The following is a 23060-nucleotide window of genomic DNA, read 5'->3' on the forward strand; positions in this document are numbered from 1 at the left end:
GTGGCCATTTGATTAATTGTTCAGCCATCTTATGGTTTGGGGGCTGAATCTGTTAAGGAGCATTTAGGTCCTAGACTTGGCACTCTGTTATGGCTTGCTGGAGAAAAACAGTCTGTGACTTGGATGACTAGAGTCATACATACAGCCATTTTGCAGCCAAGGAGAGGGCTCACAAAAGTCAGAAATAGCGATTAAATGAATCACTAACCTTTGATGATCTTCATCGGCTGGGTTCAGTAGACTGTCTCTGACTGGGTTCTCTAGACTGTCTGTGGTTTGGTCACTAGACTGTCTCTGGCTGGGTTACCTAGACTGTATGTGGCTCGATTCTCTAGACTCTCTGGCTGGGTTCTCTAGACTGTGTCTGGCTGGGTTACCTAGACTATCTCTGGCTGGGTTACCTAGACTGTCTGTGGCTGGGTTCTCTAGACTGTCTGTGCCTGGGTTCACTCGACTGTATGTGGCTGGGTTCACTAGACTGTCTGTGGATGGGTTCTCTAGACTGTGTCTGGCTGGGTTACCTAGACTATCTCTGGCTGGGTTACCTAGACTGTCTGTGGCTGGGTTCTCTAGACTGTCTGTGCCTGGGTTCTCCAGACTGTAATATATGCCATTTAGCAGACGCTTTTATCCAAAGCGACTTACATTCATGTGTGCATACATTCTACGTATGGGTGGTCCCGGGGATCGAACCCACTACCCTGGCGTTACTGTCTCTGGCTGGGTTCTCTAAACTGTCTCTGGCTGGGTTCAGTAGACTGTCTGTGGCTGGGTTCTCTAGACTGTCTGTGGCTGGGTTCTCTAGACTGTCTCTGGCTGGGTTCACTAGACTGTCTGTGGCTGGGTTCTCTAGACTGTCTGTGGCTGGGTTCTCTAAACTGTCTCTGGCTGGGTTCTCTAGACTGTCTGTGGCTGGGTTCACTAGACTGTCTGTGGCTAAGTTCTCTAGACTGTCTGTGGCTAGGTTCTGTAGACTGAATGTGGCTGGGTTCTCTAGACTGTCTGTGGCTGGGTTCTCTAGACTGTCTGTGGCTGCGTTTTCTAGACTGTCTGTGGCTGGGTTACCTAGACTGTCTGTGGCTGGGTTACCTAGACTGTCTGTGGCTGGGTTACCTAGACTGTCTGTGGCTGGGTTACCTAGACTGTCTGTGGCTGGGTTATCTGGACTGTATGTGTGTGAATGTACCGCAAAGCTCTGAGAGCCCATCGGCATTACAAAGGATTTCAACATTAAAAGTTAATTGTAAGGGAATAAGCTATATGTGTATGGAAATAAGGCCTTTAATAAGAGGATATATCACCCACGTATACACACGTATACACACGTATACACACGTATACCCACGTATACCCACGTATACACACGTATACACACGTATACCCACGTATACCCACGTATACACACGTATACACACGTATACACACGTATACACACGTATACACACGTATACCCACGTATACACACGTATACACACGTATACACACGTATACACACGTATACCCACGTATACACACGTATACACACGTATACACACGTATACACACGTATACCCACGTATACACACGTATACCCACGTATACCCACGTATACACACGTATACACACGTATACACACGTATACACACGTATACCCACGTATACACACGTATACACACGTATACACACGTATACACACGTATACACACGTATACACACGTATACACACGTATACACACGTATACACACGTATACCCACGTATACACACGTATACACACGTATACACACGTATACCCACGTATACACACGTATACACACGTATACACACGTATACACGTATACGTATACACACGTATACCACGTATACACACGTATACACACGTATACACACGTATACCCACGTATACACACGTATACACACGTATACACACGTATACACACGTATACCCACGTATACACACGTATACACACGTATACCCACGTATACACACGTATACACACGTATACCCACGTATACACACGTATACACACGTATACACACGTATACACACGTATACCCACGTATACACACGTATACACACGTATACCCACGTATACACACGTATACACACGTATACACACGTATACACACGTATACACACGTATACCCACGTATACCCACGTATACACACGTATACACACGTATACCCACGTATACACACGTATACACACGTATACACACGTATACACACGTATACCCACGTATACACACGTATACACACGTATACACACGTATACACACGTATACACACGTATACACACGTATACACACGTATACCCACGTATACACACGTATACACACGTATACACACGTATACACACGTATACCCACGTATACACACGTATACACACGTATACACACGTATACCCACGTATACCCACGTATACACACGTATACACACGTATACACACGTATACACACGTATACACACGTACACACGTATACACACGTATACACACGTATACACACGTATACACACGTATACACACGTATACACACGTATACACACGTATACACACGTATACACACGTATACACACGTATACCCACGTATACACACGTATACACACGTATACACACGTATACACACGTATACACACGTATACACACGTATACACACGTATACCCACGTATACACACGTATACACACGTATACACACGTATACACACGTATACACACGTATACACACGTATACACACGTATACCCACGTATACACACGTATACCCACGTATACACACGTATACACACGTATACACACGTATACACACGTATACACACGTATACACACGTATACCCACGTATACACACGTATACACACGTATACACACGTATACACACGTATACCCACGTATACACACGTATACCCACGTATACACACGTATACACACGTATACACACGTATACCCACGTATACACACGTATACACACGTATACACACGTATACTCACTGTCAACCTACAGTTTAAGCATATTTTGACTTTTCAGTGTCATCTCATCGGTTTAGCTGACTTTTTGGCTTTAAGATGATGATTGGTTCAGGGAGCTAGTAACAAACGATTTGAGGAGGAAGAATCGGAAGTAGTCGAAAAACCAAATTAATTGAAAGCATCCACAGAGGATGAAGTCGATTTGAACTGCACTAAAATTGGTCTGATGGCTTACGAGTAGTGCTTATCCTCAGTCTCCTTGTAGGAAGGAGATGTGGAAATGAGCTGCCCCCTGGACTCCTTGTGTCCTCTCCAGCCATGGCGAGCCGATTAAAGCATCGCCTCATATGACCTCAGACTTTTCCCATTTAGGGCTGTGAGCTGAGCAGAACTTGATTGCTCTACATAGAGGGAGACGCTGCGGCTGTGACACATTATTGTGTGTGTGTGTGGGGGGGTGTGTGTGTGTGTGGGGGTGTGTGTGTGTGACTGAGTGCATGTCTATATGTGTGTTTTCCTGTGCAGATGACTGAAGGTATCTGACCATTCTGCAACAAAACTCAATTGAAATGATCCTGTCTTTCCAAACACATGATTTAAGTAGTGCTGTCTCATTGATCTAGAAGGTGCCATTGATGTATATTTACTGATCTCCAGAGTGGAATCCTGTGCTGACAGTACAGTACGTGTTTGTGGAAGATACAGGATGGCTTTAGACTAAGGTAACAGCATGATGCTCAAAGGACTTACTGACTGGATTTCAACTACTGTTCTTCCAAAGCCAAATCTTTTCCTTATTGTGGAGTTGTATCTGTCCTTGCGCCTTTACAGGCACATCAGCGTTTCACAGAGAATTGATGTAATGGCCACTGAAGACCCAGTCAATAGTTTAGCTAACTGTGTCTAAAAACAGCTCCATGTGCAGGTGGAGATCTAAGTAGCCGACTCTCCAGAGGGCCTGGAATGGTTTGGCTCCATTAGTGCCCAAGGTTATGTTCTCAGAGAAAGCAGTTATCATCACCACATTTTTTTTCAATGTAGCACTTGTGGACCGTGAACCCCCCCACACACACACACACAAATGTTCTGGTGTGTTTGGAAGTTGGAATGTACGTTCACACACACACACACCCACATGAACTGGGATCAAAGGTAATACTGGGTAGCATCTGGCAGACATTATCTCTAAACATCTGACAAAACACTCCATCGAGAGGGTCACTTGGTTTCAATTCCCATTTCCAATGTTGTATTATTAACAGTAATTATGTAATACTAATAATATAATAGTTATAATATAATAGTAATAATATAATAGTTATAATATAATAGTAATAATATAATAGTTATAATATATATATATATATTTTTTTATTTTACCTTTATTTAACTAGGCAAGTCAGTTAAGAACAAATTCTTATTTTCAACAGTAACAGTGGGTTAACTGCCTGTTCAGGGGCAGAACGACAGATTTGTACCTTGTCAGCTCGGGGGTTTGAACTTGCAACGTTCCGGTTACTAGTCTCTAACCACTAGGCTACCCTGCCGCCCCATATAAGAGTTATAATATAATAGGTGTAAAATAATGGGTAAAATATAATAATATAGTAGTAATAATATACTGGTAATAATATAATTGTTTTAATATAATACTTATAATATAATAGGTATAATATAATGATAGTAATAATATAATAGTTATAATAGAATAGATAATAGTAATAATATCACAATGATTATATCGTAATGTAATAGTAACAATGTAATAGTTATAATATAATAGTTATAATATAATATTAATAATATAATATGTATACTATCATAGTTATAATATATTAGATATATTATGATAGTAATAATATAATAGTTATAATATAATAGGTATAATGTAATAGTTGTGGGTATAATATAGGCATAATGTATAATGTAATAGGTATAATGTAATGATAATATAGTTGTAATATAATAATATAATAGTTATGATGTAACAGTAATACTATATTAGTGATAATATAAATATAAATAATATAATAGTTATAACATAATAGGTATAATGTAATGATAATATAGTTGTAATATAATAATATAATAGTTATGATGTAACAGTAATAATAAAATAAAGTGATAGTAATAATATAATATTGCAATAGTATTAATATTGTACTGTTATGGTAATGATATAATAGTAATAATATTAATGACATAATAATGTAATAGTAATATAGTTATAATAGTAATAATATAATATTAAAAATATAGTAGTACAAATGTAATAGTAATATTATAATAGTAGTAATATAATAGTAATAATATAATAGTAATACTATTATATATAATGTAAAGTAGCTTGAGATGTTATCTCAGAGAACACCTGATTCACTCCAAGGGTAGCACGATCTCACACACACACACACACACACACACACACACACACACACACACACACACACACACACACACACACACACACACACACACACACACACACACACACATAGTTTGAGACAGACAGGGCTGGGCAGGGCTGGGTAATTAGGCAGGAAAAGGTTTCATAGTTGCAGACAGGTCCCCTGACAAATATGTGTGAGATCATACAGCAAAGCAATTTTCTCCTGGAGCCAAGAAAACAAACACACGCGTTCGCAGACACACACACATGCTCAAATTAACAGCCACAATAGACATAAATATTAGTACTCTTCACACACGCTTGCTCCCTTGCGCAATGCAAGTATGCATACGCATGCACACACACACACACACACACACACACACACACACACACACACACACACACACACACACACACACACACACACACACACACACACACACACACACACACACACACACACACACACACACACACACACACACACACACACACACACACACACAGAGAAATAGTGTGGCTGTTGTAAAATGCTGCGACGGCATTAGATTTTCTATCTCTGTTTGGAATCTGACCTCATCTCATGCTACTGGGCATGGCCTGTTCTAAAAAGAAGATATACATTCAGGAGGGAGAACGACAGCCTGAACAGTCTTCAGCACTTACTTTATAGCTTACAATAGACTGCTATCATCATTATTAACTCTGTGTGGACTGAGCAGCATACAGTTGTACAAAGATGATGATGATGATATGATGATAATGTTGATGTCTTGATGATGATGATGATGATAATGTTGATGTCATGATGATGATGAAATTATGATAATGTTGATGTCTTGATGATGATGAAATGATGATAATGTTGATGTCTTGATGATGATGATGATACTGTTGATGTCTTGATGATGATGATGATGATAATGTTGTTGACGATGTATTTATGATGATAATGTTGCTGATGATGATCATGTTGATGTCTTAATTATGATGATGATAATGTTGATGTCTTGATTGTGATGATTATGTTGATGTCTTGATGCTGCTGATGATAATGTATTGATGACGATGATGATAGCTTAATGATGATGAGGATAATGTTGATGTCTTGACGATGTCTTAATTATGATAATGATCATGTTGATATATTGATGATGATGATGATGATGATGATGATGATGATGATGATGATGATGATGATGGTGATGTCTTAATGATGATGATGATAATGTTGATGTCATGATGATGATAATGTTGATGTCTTGATGTTGATGATAATGTTGATGTCTTGATGATGATGATAATGTTGTTGATGATGATGTTGATGTATTTATGATGATAATGTTGCTGATGATGATCATGTTGATGTCTTAATTATGATGATGATAATGTTGATGTCTTGATTGTGATGATTATGTTGATGTCTTGATGCTGCTGATGATAATGTATTGATGACGATGATGATAGCTTAATGATGATGAGGATAATGTTGATGTCTTGACGATGTCTTAATTATGATAATGATCATGTTGATATATTGATGATGATGATGATGATGATGGTGATGTCTTAATGATGATGATGATAATGTTGATGTCATGATGATGAAATGATGATAATGTTGATGTCTTGATGATAATGTTGATGTCTTGATGATGATGATGATGATGATGATGATGATGATGATGATGATGATGATGATGATGATGATATGATGATACTGTTGATGCCTTGATGATGATGATGATGTTAATGTTGTTGATGATGATGATGATGTATTTATGATGATAATGTTGCTGATGATGATCATGTTGAGGTCTTAATTATGCTGATGATAATGTTGAGTGTCTTGATTGTGATGATTATGTTGATGTATTGATGCTGCTGATGATAATGTATTGATGACGATGATGATAGCTTAATGATGATGAGGATAATGTTGATGTCTTGACGATGTCTTAATTATGATAATGATCATGTTGATATATTGATGATGATGATGATGATGATGATGGTGATGTCTTAATGATGATGATGATAATGTTGATGTCATGATGATGATGAAATGATGATAATGTTGATGTCTTGATGATAATGTTGATGTCTTGATGATGATGCTGATGATGATGCTGATGATGATGATGATGATGATGATGATGATGATGATGATATGATGATACTGTTGATGACGATGATGATAGCTTAATGATGATGAGGATAATGTTGATGTCTTGACGATGTCTTAATTATGATAATGATCATGTTGATATATTGATGATGATGATGATGATGATGGTGATGTCTTAATGATGATGATGATAATGTTGATGTCATGATGATGATGAAATGATGATAATGTTGATGTCTTGATGATAATGTTGATGTCTTGATGATGATGATGATGATGATGATGATACTGTTGATGCCTTGATGATGATGATGATGTTAATGTTGTTGATGATGATGATGATGTATTTATGATGATAATGTTGCTGATGATGATCATGTTGATGTCTTAATTATGCTGATGATAATGTTGATGTCTTGATTGTGATGATTATGTTGATGTCTTGATGCTGCTGATGATAATGTATTGATGACGATGATGATAGCTTAATGATGATGAGGATAATGTTGATGTCTTGACGATGTCTTAATTATGATAATGATCATGTTGATATATTGATGATGATGATGATGATGATGATGATGATGGTGATGTCTTAATGATGATGATGATAATGTTGATGTCATGATGATGATGAAATGATGATAATGTTGATGTCTTGATGATAATGTTGATGTCTTGATGATGATGCTGATGATGATGATGATGATGATGATGATGATGATGATGATGATATGATGATACTGTTGATGTCTTGATGATGATGATGATGATGATGATGATGATGATGATGATGATGATGATGATGATGATGATGATGATGATGATGATGATGATGTATTTATGATGATAATGTTGCTGATGATGATCATGTTGATGTCTTAATTATGATGATGATAATGTTGATGTCTTGATTGTGATGATTATGTTGATGTCTTGATGCTGCTGATGATAATGTATTGATGACGATGATGATAGCTTAATGATGATGAGGATAATGTTGATGTCTTGACGATGTCTTAATTATGATAATGATCATGTTGATATATTGATGATGATGATGATGGTGATGTCTTAACGATGATCAGGGTTAATCAGAGTGTATACATGTGTATCAGGGTGTTTCAAGGTGTATCAGGGTTTATCAATGTGTATCAGGGTTTATCAATGTGTATCAGGGTTTATCAATGTGTATCAGTGTTTATCAATGTGTATCAGGGTTTATCAATGTGTATCAGGGTCTATCAATGATTATCAATGTGTATCAGAGTTTATCAATGTGTATCGGCTTTCTATTCCGCAACAAAGCCTCCTTCACTCACGCTGCCAAGCTTACCCTAGTAAAACTGACTATCCTACCGATCCTCGACTTCGGCGATGTCATCTACAAAATCGCTTCCAACACTCTACTCAGCAAACTGGATGCAGTTTATCACAGTGCCATCCGTTTTGTCACTAAAGCACCTTATACTACCCACCACTGCGACTTGTATGCTCTAGTCGGCTGGCCCTCGCTATATATTCGTCGCCAGACCCACTGGCTCCAGGTCATCTACAAGGCCATGCTAGGTAAAGCTCCGCCTTATCTCAGTTCACTGGTCACGATGGCAACACCCATCAGTAGCACTCGCTCCAGCAGGTGTATCTCACTGATCATCCCTTATTTACTTTTCTGCTCTTTTGCACACCAATATACTGTACATGATCATCTGATCATTTATCACTCCAGTGTTAATCTGCAATATTGTAATTATTCGCCTACCTCCTCATGCCTTTTGCACACATTGTATATAGACTCCCCCTTTTTTCTACTGTGTTATTGACTTGTTAATTGTTTACTCCATGTGTAACTCTGTGTTGTCTGTTCACACTGCTATGCTTTATCTTGGCCAGGTCGCAGTTGCAAATGAGCACTTGTTCTCAACTAGCCTACCTGGTTAAATAAAGGTGAAATATATATCTTTTTTTAAAATCAGAGTTTATCAAGGTGTATCAGTGTGTACCAGGGTATATCAGGGTTTATCAAGGTGTATCAGGGTGTTTCAGGGTATATCAGGGTTTATCAATGTGTATCAGGGTGTTTCTGGGTGTATCGGGGTATATCAGGGTTTATCAAGGTGTATCAGGGTGTTTCATGGTATATCAGGGTTTCCTCAATGTGTAGCAGGGTGTTTCAGGGTGTATCAAGGATTGTCAAGGTGTATCAGAGTGTATCAAGGATTGTCAAGGTGTATCAGGGTGTTTCAGGGTGTATCAAGGATTGTCAAGGTGTATCAGAGTGTATCAAGGATTGTCAAGGTGTATCAGGGTGTATCAAGTATTGTCAAGGTGTATCAGGGTGTATCAAGGATTGTCAAGGTGTATCAGGGTGTTTCAGGGTGTATCAAGGATTGTCAAGGTGTATCAGAGTGTGTCAAGGTGTATCAGGGTGTATCAAGTATTGTCAAGGTGTATCAGGGTGTATCAAAGATTATCAAGGTGTATCAGGGTGTATCAAAGATTATCAAGGTATACCAGGGTGTATCAAAGTTTATCAAGGTTTATCAAGGTGTATCATGGTTTATCAAGGTGTATCAATAATTATTAAGTTGTATAAGGGTCTATCAATGTGTATCATGATCAATCAGGGTAAATCGGAGTTTATCAAGATGTGTAAGGGTGTATCAGGGTGCATCATGGATTATCAGGGTGTATCAATGTGTATCAGGGTGCATCAATGTGTATCAATGTGTATCAGGGTCTATCAATGATTATCAAGGTTTATCAGGGTGTATCAAGGTTTATCAGGGTGTATCAAGGTGTATCAGGGTGTATCAGGGTTTATCAAGGTGTATCAGGGTTTATCAAGGTGTATCAGGGTGTATCAATGTAGTATATCAAGTTGTGTCAATGTTTGTCTTGTCACATCTGTTCAGTTGTTTCACAGTAAAGCCAGTGTTTCCTAAGCGATGTAAATGTAGGAGATCGCTAGGTAAGATGGAGTCTTCAGTGGAGCTCAAACATAAGACATCTGTAGTTAAAATCTTAGTAAGGAAATGTCAGTACACTGTATATTGTGTACATGAACAGGACTACATTGTGCAGATACAAAGTCGGTGTGTGTGTGTGTGGGGGGGGTAGGTGTGTGTGTGCGTGCAATCTCATTGGTACCCTATTCCAGATCAGATACTATTGAGCACCTCTCACTTTCCAGCCAGGTCACCCTGGATACAAGTCAGTATTCAACGTCCATCCATGTCTAAAGACGTCGGGAAAGGATGTGGAAACCGTCCACTAGGTGAAACAGTGAGCGCTGTTAACTTCAAGTGGAATATGCCTCTGATTCCAAAGATTGCTAGTTGGAATCGAGTGATAAAGTTTTTTTAGATATATTGTTTTAACCCTATCTCAAACAACCCTTAACTTAAACATTTTTTAGTTAATATATAACCTTTAGATTTTGGAGTAAGTTGACTGAAAACACATTCTCATTTACATCAAACAACCTGGCAAATAGGTACAGGTGAGAGAAGAGGGGTGATGAATGAGCCAATTGTAAGCTGGAGATGATTAGGTGACCATGATGGTATGAGGGCCATATTGGGAATTTAGTCAGGACACCAGGGTTAACACCTCTACTCTTATGATAAGTGCCATGGGATCTTTAGTGACCACAGAGAGTCAGGGCATCTCTCTCTCTATCTATCTCTCTCTCTCTCTCTTCTCTCTCTCTCTCTCTCTCTCTCTCTCTCTCTCTCTCTCTCTCTCTCTCTCTCTCTCTCTCTCTCTCTCTCTCTCTCTCTCTCTCTCTCTCTCTCTCTCTCTCTCTCTCTCTCTCTCTCTCTCTCTCATTATATTTCCTTCTCAGTCTTTCCCCAATTCAGGGTGTGGTTTTTCCTTTCACAGTAACGGCTTGTTTCTATTCTCTAGCGTTAACTCTGATAGCTAGTAAAATGTCAGACATTGAACCTAGTTACAACAGTAAAAGTGGCTAATTTTCATGGGTGGTTGAGAGGTGGAGGCTGTGTAGTGTGTGTGTTGAGTATGATTTGGTTGTTCCTTGTGTCTGTGCGAACATGCATTTGTGTGCAAGAGAGAAGGAAACAGAGGGAGAGAGAAGGGTGATGTCACTCAGTCAAACGCATACCGTAGTGTGTGCGGCTGCCCGTCTCCCCACACATACACCGACACACAGAGACTGTTGTGAGAGTTCACAGGACTTAAGAGCAGGAGCTCACTCAGAGTAGCTCAGACAGGCAGCTATTCACCACTAGTCCACAACAACAGCAGCAGCAGCTCTCACAATACAATTAGCCTTCTGAGCCAAGAGAACTCCCCCCTATTCAGCTCCGCAATGCTGCACTCCGGGGGTTCCGCTTTGGGGTAGCACCTGGGCTTTTCTCAGATTCCTCTGGACTATACCAACTGCTGTTTTCACACAGGTAGGGGAGCTCCTTTCACGCTATCTGTTTTGTGCTTTTTGAATACCTGCTGGGGTGTAAGCTCCAAACCCACTGAAATTAAGATAAAAAAAATGTAAAAGTAATTTTGTTCTCAAGTGCTTTGCCATGTGTGTCTTCGTTATTAATAGCAACCGTTGATTTACTATCTGATGCCTGTTATGGATTACATTTGGATCTGTTGCCGGTTGTGTCACATATGGATCTGTTGCTGGTTGTGTCACATATGGATCTGTTGCCGGTTGTGTCACATTTGGATCTGTTGCTGGTTGTGTCACATATGGATCTGTTGCTGGTTGTGTCACATTTGGATCTGTTGCTGGTTGTGTCACATATGGATCTGTTGCCGGTTGTGTCACATTTGGATCTGTTGCCGGTTGTGTCACATATGGATCTGTTGCCGGTTGTGTCACATATGGATCTGTTGCCGGTTGTGTCACATATGGATCTGTTGCCGGTTGTGTCACATATGGATCTGTTGCTTGTGTCACATATGGATCTGTGTTGTGTCACATTTGGATCTGTTGCTGGTTGTGTCACATTTGGATCTGTTGCTGGTTGTGGATCTGTTGCATGTCACATGGATCTGTTGCCGGTTGTGTCACATTTGGATCTGTTGCTGGTTGTGTCACATATGGATCTGTTGCTGGTTGTGTCACATATGGATCTGTTGCCGGTTGTGTCACATATGGATCTGTTGCCGGTTGTGTCACATATGGATCTGTTGCCGGTTGTGTCACATATGGATCTGTTGCCGGTTGTGTCACATATGGATCTGTTGCCGGTTGTGTCACATATGGATCTGTTGCCGGTTGTGTCACATATGGATCTGTTGCTGGTTGTGTCACATATGGATCTGTTGCTGGTTGTGTCACATATGGATCTGTTGCCGGTTGTGTCACATATGGATCTGTTGCCTGGTTGTGTCACATATGGATCTGTTGCCGGTTGTGTCACATTTGGATCTGTTGCTGGTTGTGTCACATTTGGATCTGTTGCCGGTTGTGTCACATATGGATCTGTTGCTGGTTGTGTCACATATGGATCTGTTGCCGGTTGTATCACATATGGATCTGTTGCTGGTTGTGTCACATTTGGATCTGATGCCGGTTGTGTCACATATGGATCTGTTGCTGGTTGTGTCACATATGGATCTGTTGCCGGTTGTGTCACATATGGATCTGTTGCTGGTTGTGTCACATATGGATCTGTTGCTGGTTGTGTCACATATGGATCTGTTGCCGGTTGTGTCACATTTGGATCTGTTGCTGGTTGTGTCACATATGGATCTGTTGCTGGTTGTGTCACATATGGATCTGTTGCCGGTTGTGTCACATATGGATCTGATGCCGGTTGTGTCACATATGGATCTGTTGCCGGTTGTGTCACATTTGGATCTGTTGCCGGTTGTGTCACATTTGGATCTGTTGCCGGTTGTGTCACATATGGATCTGTTGCCGGTTGTGTCACATTTGGATCTGTTGCTGGTTGTGTCACATATGGATCTGTTGCTGGTTGTGTCACATTTGGATCTGTTGCCGGTTGTGTCACATTTGGATCTGTTGCTGGTTGTGTCACATTTGGATCTGTTGCCGGTTGTGTCACATTTGGATCTGTTGCCGGTTGTGTCACATTTGGATCTGTTGCCGGTTGTGTCACATTTGGATCTGTTGCCGGTTGTGTCACATTTGGATCTGTTGCCGGTTGTGTCACATTTGGATCTGTTGCTGGTTGTGTCACATTTGGATCTGTTGCCGGTTGTGTCACATATGGATCTGTTGCTGGTTGTGTCACAGTTGGATCTGTTGCCGGTTGTGTCACATTTGGATCTCTGAAGTATCTTTGTAGGGTAGAAGATGTGTAGTCTCTGAAGTGTCTTTGTAGGGTAGAATATGTGTAGTCTCTGAAGTGTCTTTGTAGGGTAGAAGATGTGTAGTCTCTGAAGTGTCTTTGTAGGGTAGAAGATGTGTAGTCTCTGAAGTGTCTTTGTAGGGTAGAATATGTGTAGTCTCTGAAGTGTCTTTGTAGGGTAGAAGATGTGTAGTCTCTGAAGTGTCTTTGTAGGGTAGAAGATGTGTAGTCTCTGAAGTGTCTTTGTAGGGTAGAAGATGTGCAGTCTCTGAAGTGTCTTTGTAGGGTAGAATATGTGTAGTCTCTGAAGTGTCTTTGTAGGGTAGACGATGTGTAGTCTCTGAAGTGTCTTTGTAGGGTAGAAGATGTGCAGTCTCTGAAGTGTCTTTGTAGGGTAGAATATGTGTAGTCTCTGAAGTGTCTTTGTAGGGTAGAAGATGTGTAGTCTCTGAAGTGTCTTTGTAGGGTAGAAGATGTGCAGTCTCTGAAGTGTCTTTATAGGGTAGAATATGTGTAGTCTCTGAAGTGTCTTTGTAGGGTAGAAGATGTGTAGTCTCTGAAGTGTCTTTGTAGGGTAGAAGATGTGTAGTCTCTGAAGTGTCTTTGTAGGGTAGAAGATGTGTAGTCTCTGAAGTGTCTTTGTAGGGTAGAAGATGTGTAATCTCTGAAGTGTCTTTGTAGGGTAGAAGATGTGTAGTCTCTGAAGTGTCTTTGTGGGGTAGAAGATGTGTAGTCTCTGAAGTGTCTTTGTAGGGTAGAAGATGTGTAGTCTCTGAAGTGTCTTTGTAGGGTAGAATATGTGTAGTCTCTGAAGTGTCTTTGTATGATAGAAGATGTTTAGTTTCTGAAGTGTCTTTGTAGGGTAGAAGATGTGTAGTCTCTGAAGTGTCTTTGTAGGGTAGAAGATGTGTAGTCTCTGAAGTATCTTTGTAGGGTAGAAGATGTGTAGTCTCTGAAGTGTCTTTGTAGGGTAGAAGATGTGTAGTCTCTGAAGTGTCTTTGTAGGGTAGAAGATGTTTAGTCTCTGAAGTGTCTTTGTAGGGTAGAAGATGTGTAGTCTCTGAAGTGTCTTTGTAGGGTAGAAGATGTGTAGTCTCTGAAGTGTCTTTGTTGGATAGAAGATGTTTAGTCTCTGAAGTGTCTTTATAGGGTAGAAGATGTGTAATCTCTGTAGTGTCTTTGCTTATTTCTCTGGAACCTTCCAGACTCCCATTAAAGGAAGCTGGGTGGGGTTGTCCGGGGCGACGGAGGCCAGAGTAGACAGTGATGGAAAGGCTCACTTTTTCCAAGCAATGTTGATATTTAAAGGAAATCCTGGACTGTAGGTCGTTACGTAGACCTTTCCTGCAGTCAAATGACCTAGTGGCCTCATGATGGGAATGTTATTCATATTTTTATATTTTCATAATTAATAAATAAAATATACATTTAAATACTGCCGAAAATCCGGTGTTTTTGTGCTAAACAGTTTTGTTATATTTCAGTCTTCTGTGATGTATATAGAGTGTAATATTGATATCCAAACTCAACATGTAATACATTTCAACCCTATATCTGACATGGTGCGTGTCTTCTTTTTTTATCCCCATAACCATGTGTGTGAGGTGTATACTTTTGTTTCAAAGTAGATTTGTTTAAGACTACCTTCAAACACTGTGTGAACCTGATTTAGCCCTCTGCAGTAAAAGGTTACAGGAAGTCCTGGTCTGTGGGCCGTTACGTAGCCCTTTCCACTCACAGACCCTGTTATCTCGTATACAGATTGAAAAAGGCAGAGTTTGTCATTGACAAGCACCTAAATTGGAACGCAGTGGCTATACAGTAACATGCTTTACATGACGTCAAAGCTCTGGCTCTGCACTTCACAGCTCTGAATGGATTTTGACTGACAGCTAATCTGAATTTGGGCACTGCACGCACAAATTGGGCAACTTTTGCAAATGTTTTGTTGTCTGAGGTAAATGCTGTAAATCAAAAGGAGTCGATGTGTTGTGAAAGATGAGACGTTAAGGATTCAAATAAATATTGCTTTGATCTCATACAAGCAAACCACACACCCATGAGTCAATGTTCACCTCACATTTCCATATTTGAAAACGGTATCAACATTTATAATCGCTATGTTTGATCCACAGTTACAAGAATGACATGAGTTTTTCTCCACGTTGTCCAGAACAGAATGAGCTCACGTTTGTCGTATTGTGAAGAAGATTTTTTCTTGCAACACGCACTTGAATGCACTTCATTCTATGCACACCAAAGTCACAATATGTTTGTCTGAAGTGCCCTCTGAAAACCTAACTCTGTAATATCGTATTTTATAACTTAGCAAGTCATGTTGGCAATAGAATATACTTTCAAATGATATACCCACCTGACCCAGATTTGGACTTATAATTGAATGTTTTTGGATTGGGTAAACAACAACGGTAATTGTGTGAGGGTGGGGACGCAGGGCTGTGTTACAAACAAAACAACTACAAGTGTGCTTGCTTTAGGTCCTCAATGGCAAAGCTAGGAGAGCTCAAAAAAGCACTTTACAGTCGAAAGCTTTATCCTTGAGTTATAAAAGTGCATTGACATTTGTTAGGAACTGTGTACAGTTTGGAGAGGCGTGCTGCCACTCGGAGACACCAGTTAGACCTCTCAGTCAAAGCCTTGTAATAATGTGTTCTTATCTTGTAATTACTCTGAAATGTCAAGGAGTATTCTTATTGTGATACTGAATGTATCCAGACTATTTTTAGATTTCGTTATTGACAGATGCTGTGTAAAGTACAGTAATTGTAAAACGCTTATAATATCAACAGTGCAATGTTTGGATTCAATCTTCTGTCAGTTAAACTGTTGTATCCTCACTTTTGGTCTGATCAGGTAACGCTGCAGAGAGGGATTGGTGACCCTGTAGAGAGGGCTTGGTGACCCTGTAGAGAGGGCTTGGTGACCCTGCAGAGAGGGCTTGGTGACCCTGCAGAGAGGGCTTGGTAACGCTGCAGAGAGGGTTTGGTAACCCTGCAGAGAGGGCTGGGTAACCCTGCAGAGAGGGCTTGGTGACCCTGCAGAGAGGGCTTGGTGACCCTGCAGAGAGGGCTTGGTCAACACAGAGAGATGAATGGGTATCCCTGCAGAGAGGGCTGGGTCAACCCACAGATAGATTCAAATGTCAAACAAGGGCATCATGGACCTCATGAGGTGACCTTTGGCAGCTGGCAGGAAATGGCTCCAAAGGTCACAGGGTCAACGATCATGTCACAGGAGTTGCCCTTAACCACTGATTCAGGGTCAGATGTTTCCTCATACCACTGGTATTTAAGGTTAGATGCTAGATATGTTAAAGGAAACAAAAATAAGGTTACATAACCTCACAGATAAGCTAAACAACAACAGACACAACAACACACGCACATGCACACACGCACACACACGCGCGCGCGCACGTACACACACACACACACACACACACACACGCGCGCGCGCACACACACGCACACACACACACACACACACACACATATTTTAGATATACAGTATATGTTAATAGACAGTATATTTTTGTCAATGCTCACTTCATGCCCTCTGGTGGAGACTGTAATGCTGAAATGTGCTGCTTTTTAAGGTTATATTGTAATAAGAAGCATTCTTCATTCAACATCCGTTGTCCTCCTCTAGGAGTGGCTAAATATATATATATGTGTATAGCACTGTGGTTATTGCGGTTTCCAATGTGAGCGTGAGCGGCAGTTTAAATGCCAGCTGCTAAGTGGTCGTTACAGGAAGAGCAGCTTGGCACTGGTGCTTTTAGGGGGTCATCATTCCCCTTGACATGACCCGACCACAAGGATGATATGGGAATAGTGTGTGTGTGTGTGTGTGTGTGTGTGTGTGTGTGTGTGTGTGTGTGTGTGTGTGTGTGTGTGTGTGTGTGTGTGTGTGTGTGTGTGTGTGTGTGTGTGTGTGTGTGTGTGTGTGTGTGTGTGTGTGTGTGCCTGCGTACTTGTGTATGTACGTGTGCATTCTTGTGCTTTTGTAATTTATAATTGTAATAATTGGTGTAGTTGTGATTTATAATTGTCTGTCTTTTTCTGTGTGTTTTTGGTCTATGTGTAGTAAATGTTGTTCTTCCATTCCAAGAGGACAGGAAATGCCTTCAGGGCTTCCTTAGCGAGGCAGTTTGTCTACCATGGCTCATGCGTGTCTGGGTGAATGCTTAAGTGTAGTTCTGTGCCAGGATGATGTACCAATAACAAATGACTTTGCTCTGAGCTCATTTTAGAAAATAAACAAAAGTATGTGGACACCTGGTCGTCAAACATCTCATTCCAAAATAATGGGCATTAATATGGAGTTGGTCCTTCCCTTTGCTGCTACAACAGCCTCCACTCTTCTGGGAAGGTATTCCACTAGATGTTGGAACATTGCTGTGGGGACTTGCTTCCATTCAGCCACAAGAGCATTAGTGAGGTCTGGCACTGATGTTGGGGGCGATTAGGCCTGGCTCGCAGTCGATGCTCCAATTCATCCCAAAGGTGTTCGATGGGGTTGAGGTCAGGGCTCTGTGCAGGTCAGTCAAGTTCTTCCACACCGATCTCGACCAACCATTTCTGTATAGACCTTGCTTTGTGCATGCTGCATTCTCATGCTGAAATTGGAAAGTCCTTCCCCCAAACTTTTGCAACAAAGTTGGAAGCACAAAATTGTCTAGAATGTCACTGTATGCTGTAGCTTTAAGATTTCCGTTCACTGGAACAGAAATCTGGTTAGCCCAGATTGGTTAGGCCTAGCCCGAACCATGAAAAACAGCCCCAGTCCATTATTCCTCCTCCACCAAACTTTACAGTTGGCACTATGCATTGGGGCATGTAGTGTTCTCATGGCATTCGCCAAACCCAGATTTGTCCATCGGACTGCCAGAAGGTGAATGTTGACTCATCGCTCCAGAGAAAGTGTTTCCACTGCTCCAGTGTCCAATGGCGGCGAGCTTTACATCGCTCCAGCCGAAGCTTGGCATTGTGCATGCTGATCTTAGGCTTGTGTGCGGCTCCTCGGCCATGGAACGAACCCCATTTCATGAAGCTCCCTACAAACAGTTTTTGTGCTGATGTTGCTTCCAGAGGCAGTTTAGAACTAGGTAGTGAGTGCTGCAACCGAGGACAGACTATGTTTATGCTTTTCAGCACTCTGCGGTTCCGTTCTTTGAGCTTGTGTGGCCTACCACTTCGTGGCTCAGCTCTTGCTGCTCCTAGACATTTCCACTTCACAATAACAGCACTTACAGTTGACCGGGGCATCTCAAGCAGGGCAGAAATTTTACAAACGGACTTGTTGGAAAGTAGGCATCCTATGATGATACCACGTTGAATGTCACTGTGCTCTTCAGTGCGGGCCATTCTACTGCCAATGTTTGTCTATAGAGATTGCATGGCTGTGTGCTCAATTTTATACACCTGTCAGGTATCCACTAATTTGAAGGGGTGTCCACAAACTGTACCTCAATCGTCAGCGTACAGTCAGTCTAGTTTTACTCCATCAGAACCGTGTGATACATAGATCATACACAGCATACTCTGTATACAAACACATAAAACATACTCGCTCACTCATTTCTTAAAGGCCAATGCTTTTCAGGTGGTGGAAGTTAGTGGTATTGGCTTGATAAAGTGCCAGCCAGGCTTTTGGCATTTCATCCCTTTTTCCACACTGCATACCACAGACCCATTCTTATTTACTGTCAGAGAGAGGCTGGTAAAATAGGCAGAAGTGGGCCAGTACCCAGTTTAACAGCAGCTGTTTTGGCATCGCTTTCACACTGAGAAATTACAACTTCACCACCTACTTCACTCTCTCCTTTTCCCTTCTCTTCTCCTCCCTCTTGAAACTTTCTGTTTTAGTCAATTCTACTGGATTTAGTTGCTTTATCAGTATTACAGGTCTGTTTTGCTGAAAAAAAATGATATTCACGATACCAAAAATATTCACTATATGTCCAAAAACGTTTGAATAATATAGAGTACATTACATTTTTACCATTATACATGATATACTGCAACCCTCCATCATCCATAAACAACACCTGTTCTGCCAGTCACAGGTATCCACATCCCTGGGTTGATTCTCTTTTCAGTTCACTGCAGCTAGCGACTGGAACGAGCTGCAGAAAACACTCAAACCGGATAGTTTTATCTCTACATTCAAAGATTCAATCATGGACACTCTTTCTGACAGTTGTGGCTGCTTGTCTCTACCATCTTGCACTTTGTGCTGTTGTCTGTACCCAATAATATCTGTACCATGTTGGTTCTGCTACCATGTTGTTATCATGTGCTGTGTTGTCATGTTTTGCTGGCATGCTATGTTATTGTCTTAGGTTTCTCTTTATGTAGTGTTGTCTTGTCTCTCTTGCCGTGATGTCTGTTTTGTCCTATATTTGTATTTTTATTCCCAGCCCCCGTCCCCGCAGGAGGCCAGGCCATCATTGTAAATAAGAATTTGTTCTCAATTGACTTGCCAAGTTAAATAAAGGTTAAATATGTTTTTGAATAAAAACTACTGTGCAGTCTTCTCCATCTCTGTAACCACCCTCTCCTTCTCCATGTCTTTCTCTCCCCAGACGTCATACACACCCAGGGCCCTCTGGACGGCAGCCCCTATGCTAAAGTCCGCAAGAAGGAGTCCATCGAGGATGCGGTCACTGCCAATGACCTCCTGCCCACCGCCACCGAACACGTCCTACCCACGGTTGACCACGCCCTGTCGTTGAGCAGCGACTCAGGCAACTCCACCGCCTCCATCAAGACCGACCGCACTGATGAGCCAGCCCCAGCAGCAGCAGCCCCACCAGTGAGCCAGCCGCCAGCGGCCCAGGAAGAGGCCCCAGTCTCGGGCACGGTTCTGGCCGTCCAACTCATCAGTCCCCAGGAGAAGCAGGAGCTGGAGCAGCTGCTCAGTGGCCTGGAGGGCCCCATGCATTGCCAGGGCTACCTGTCCTCTCCGTCGGGCGGAGGGATGGGGATAGGACTAGGGGGAGGGGGAATACTACACCTGGTGCCCGCCCAAGTTCATGTGAATGGCCACAACAGCAGCATGGACAGAGAAACAGATATTCTGGATGACGAGGTGGAACTGCCCACCAGCCAGGAAGGTAACAGCATGGATAGCTTGGGCACTCTGTCATCCCTGGAAGGGAGAGCCACGCCAGCAGACCTCTACTACCAGGCTGAGATGGTTATCAACGGGCATGACAAGGTCCCCTATCTAGAGAGGAGCATCCCAGACAGGCCCCCGGAAAACATTGTCATCAATGTCGCAATAGGCTCACATGATGTGGCTGACCAGGTTCCCGTCACCTTAGTGCGAAGCCTCTGCTCAGCTCAGGATGGGACAGGTGAGTCAGTTCCCCCGGCAAGCGATCACATTATCAGCCAGAATGGAAACCTGTATTGCTCACAGTCATTCGCTGCAGACCAGAATCCCCTCCCTCGAGCGCCAGCACGCAACACCAGCAGTCGTAACGCCGTCCAACGTGGGCTCAATGTGTGGCAGCAATATGGCGTCCCAGAAGAGCCGGTGATGGACGGGGTGTATTTTGGCTCTCCTCCATCCTCCATGCCTCTACAGAGCCACCACAGCATGCCCCACTTCCCCCAGCAGCAGACTGCCTCACAGCAGGAGATTGAGCAGTCCATTGAGGCCCTCAACCTGCTGATGCTGGACCTGGACCCCGGCCGCCTGTTGGGGCAAGTGCCGAAGTCCCAGAGTGCCCCGGGAGATAACAAGGAGGTGGTGACCACACAACCATCCTTTTCCCAGTCCCTGGCCAGGCCCTCCTACCAGGCTGACTCAGCTATCTCAGGAAGCCCTGCACCCAGTCTAGCTCAGGTCATGCTGAGGTCCTCCCCTTTCCAGCCGTCCACGTCTCCAGAGCCCTCTGCCATCCAGAGACCAACAGCCATCTACCACCCTGGTCCCTCTGTAGCCCCTATCCCTGGCTTCCCCACTGATCCTTCCAGCCTAGGGGCAGCCAGAACCAGCTCAACCACCCAGGTCCCCAGTAGCGTGGGCCAGCTGCAGCTGAAACCCATCAACATGTACCCCCCCAGCATCGTGTACCCGTCCCTGTCCTCGGAGCTCCGGGAGCCCCAACAGAGCCCCAGTGCCACGTTCTCATCACCCAATCCCAGAGATGCAGAGCCTGATGAAGCGTTCAACGTGAAGGGCCTAGTAGCCCAGCGTGTGTCAGGTAAGACTGCAGAACTCATGTGTTGTCATTGGCATATACAGTAGGTGTGATTTCATAAACAAAGGAAACAGGAAGTGATATCCAAGTCGAGGACACAGTAGGTGTGATTTCATAAACAAAGGAAACAGGAAGTGATATCCAAGTCGAGGACACATTAGGTGTGATTTCATAAACAAAGGAAACAGGAAGTGATATCCAAGTCGAGGACACAGTAGGTGTGATTTCATAAACAAAGGAAACAGGAAGTGATATCCAAGTCGAGGACACATTAGGTGTGATTTCATAAACAAAGGAAACAGGAAGTGATATCCAAGTCGAGGACACCGTAGGTGTGATTTCATAAACAAGGGAAACAGGGAGGTGATATTCAAGTCGAGGACACAGTAGGTGTGATTTCATAAACAAGGGAAACAGGGAGGTGATATTCAAGTCGAGGACACAGTAGGTGTGATTTCATAAACAAGGGAAACAGGAAGTGATATCCAAGTCGAGGACACATTAGGTGTGATTTCATAAACAAAGGAAACAGGAAGTGATATCCAAGTCGAGGACACCGTAGGTGTGATTTCATAAACAAAGGAAACAGGAAGTGATATCCAAGTAGAGGACACATTAGGTGTGATTTCATAAACAAAGGAAACAGGGAGGTGCTATTCAAGTCGAGGACACATTAGGTGTGATTTCATAAACAAAGGAAACAGGGTGTGATATTCAAGTTGAGGACACATTGGGTGTGATTTCATAAACAAAGGAAACAGGAAGTGATATTCAAGTCGAGGACACAGTAGGTGTGATTTCATAAACAAAGGAAACAGGAAGTGATATTCAAGTCGAGGACACAGTAGGTGTGATTTCATAAACAAAGGAAACAGGAAGTGATATTCAAGTCGAGGACACATTAGGGTATTAAAAGAGAGAAACAAAAAACGTTCATGAATATGTATGAGACGCTAACAGAGAACATGGTAATAGTTTTCTCCTGAAACTGAGCACTTATGACACATTCTTTCCTTTACAGTTTTTTATTTTATTTTATTTTTTTACCTCACAAAGCGATGAACAGAAAACA

At 42.1% G+C, this 23060-nt stretch overlaps 1 protein-coding gene across 4 annotated transcripts in view; it reads left to right on the plus strand.

The window, feature by feature from the left end:
- Positions 1 to 23060, plus strand: part of LOC118375369 (tensin-1-like) — a 280910-nt gene that overhangs the window by 224701 nt on the left and 33149 nt on the right. For all 4 annotated transcript variants that reach the window (XM_052493038.1, XM_052493035.1, XM_052493037.1 and 1 more), the window contains one exon: positions 20363 to 21991. In XM_052493038.1, coding sequence (XP_052348998.1) covers positions 20363 to 21991 — 1629 coding nt within the window. The remainder of the gene's footprint in view (positions 1 to 20362; positions 21992 to 23060) is intronic.

This window comes from Oncorhynchus keta, chromosome 34, assembly GCF_023373465.1.
Source record: "Oncorhynchus keta strain PuntledgeMale-10-30-2019 chromosome 34, Oket_V2, whole genome shotgun sequence".
Classification (NCBI taxonomy): Eukaryota; Metazoa; Chordata; class Actinopteri; order Salmoniformes; family Salmonidae; genus Oncorhynchus; species Oncorhynchus keta.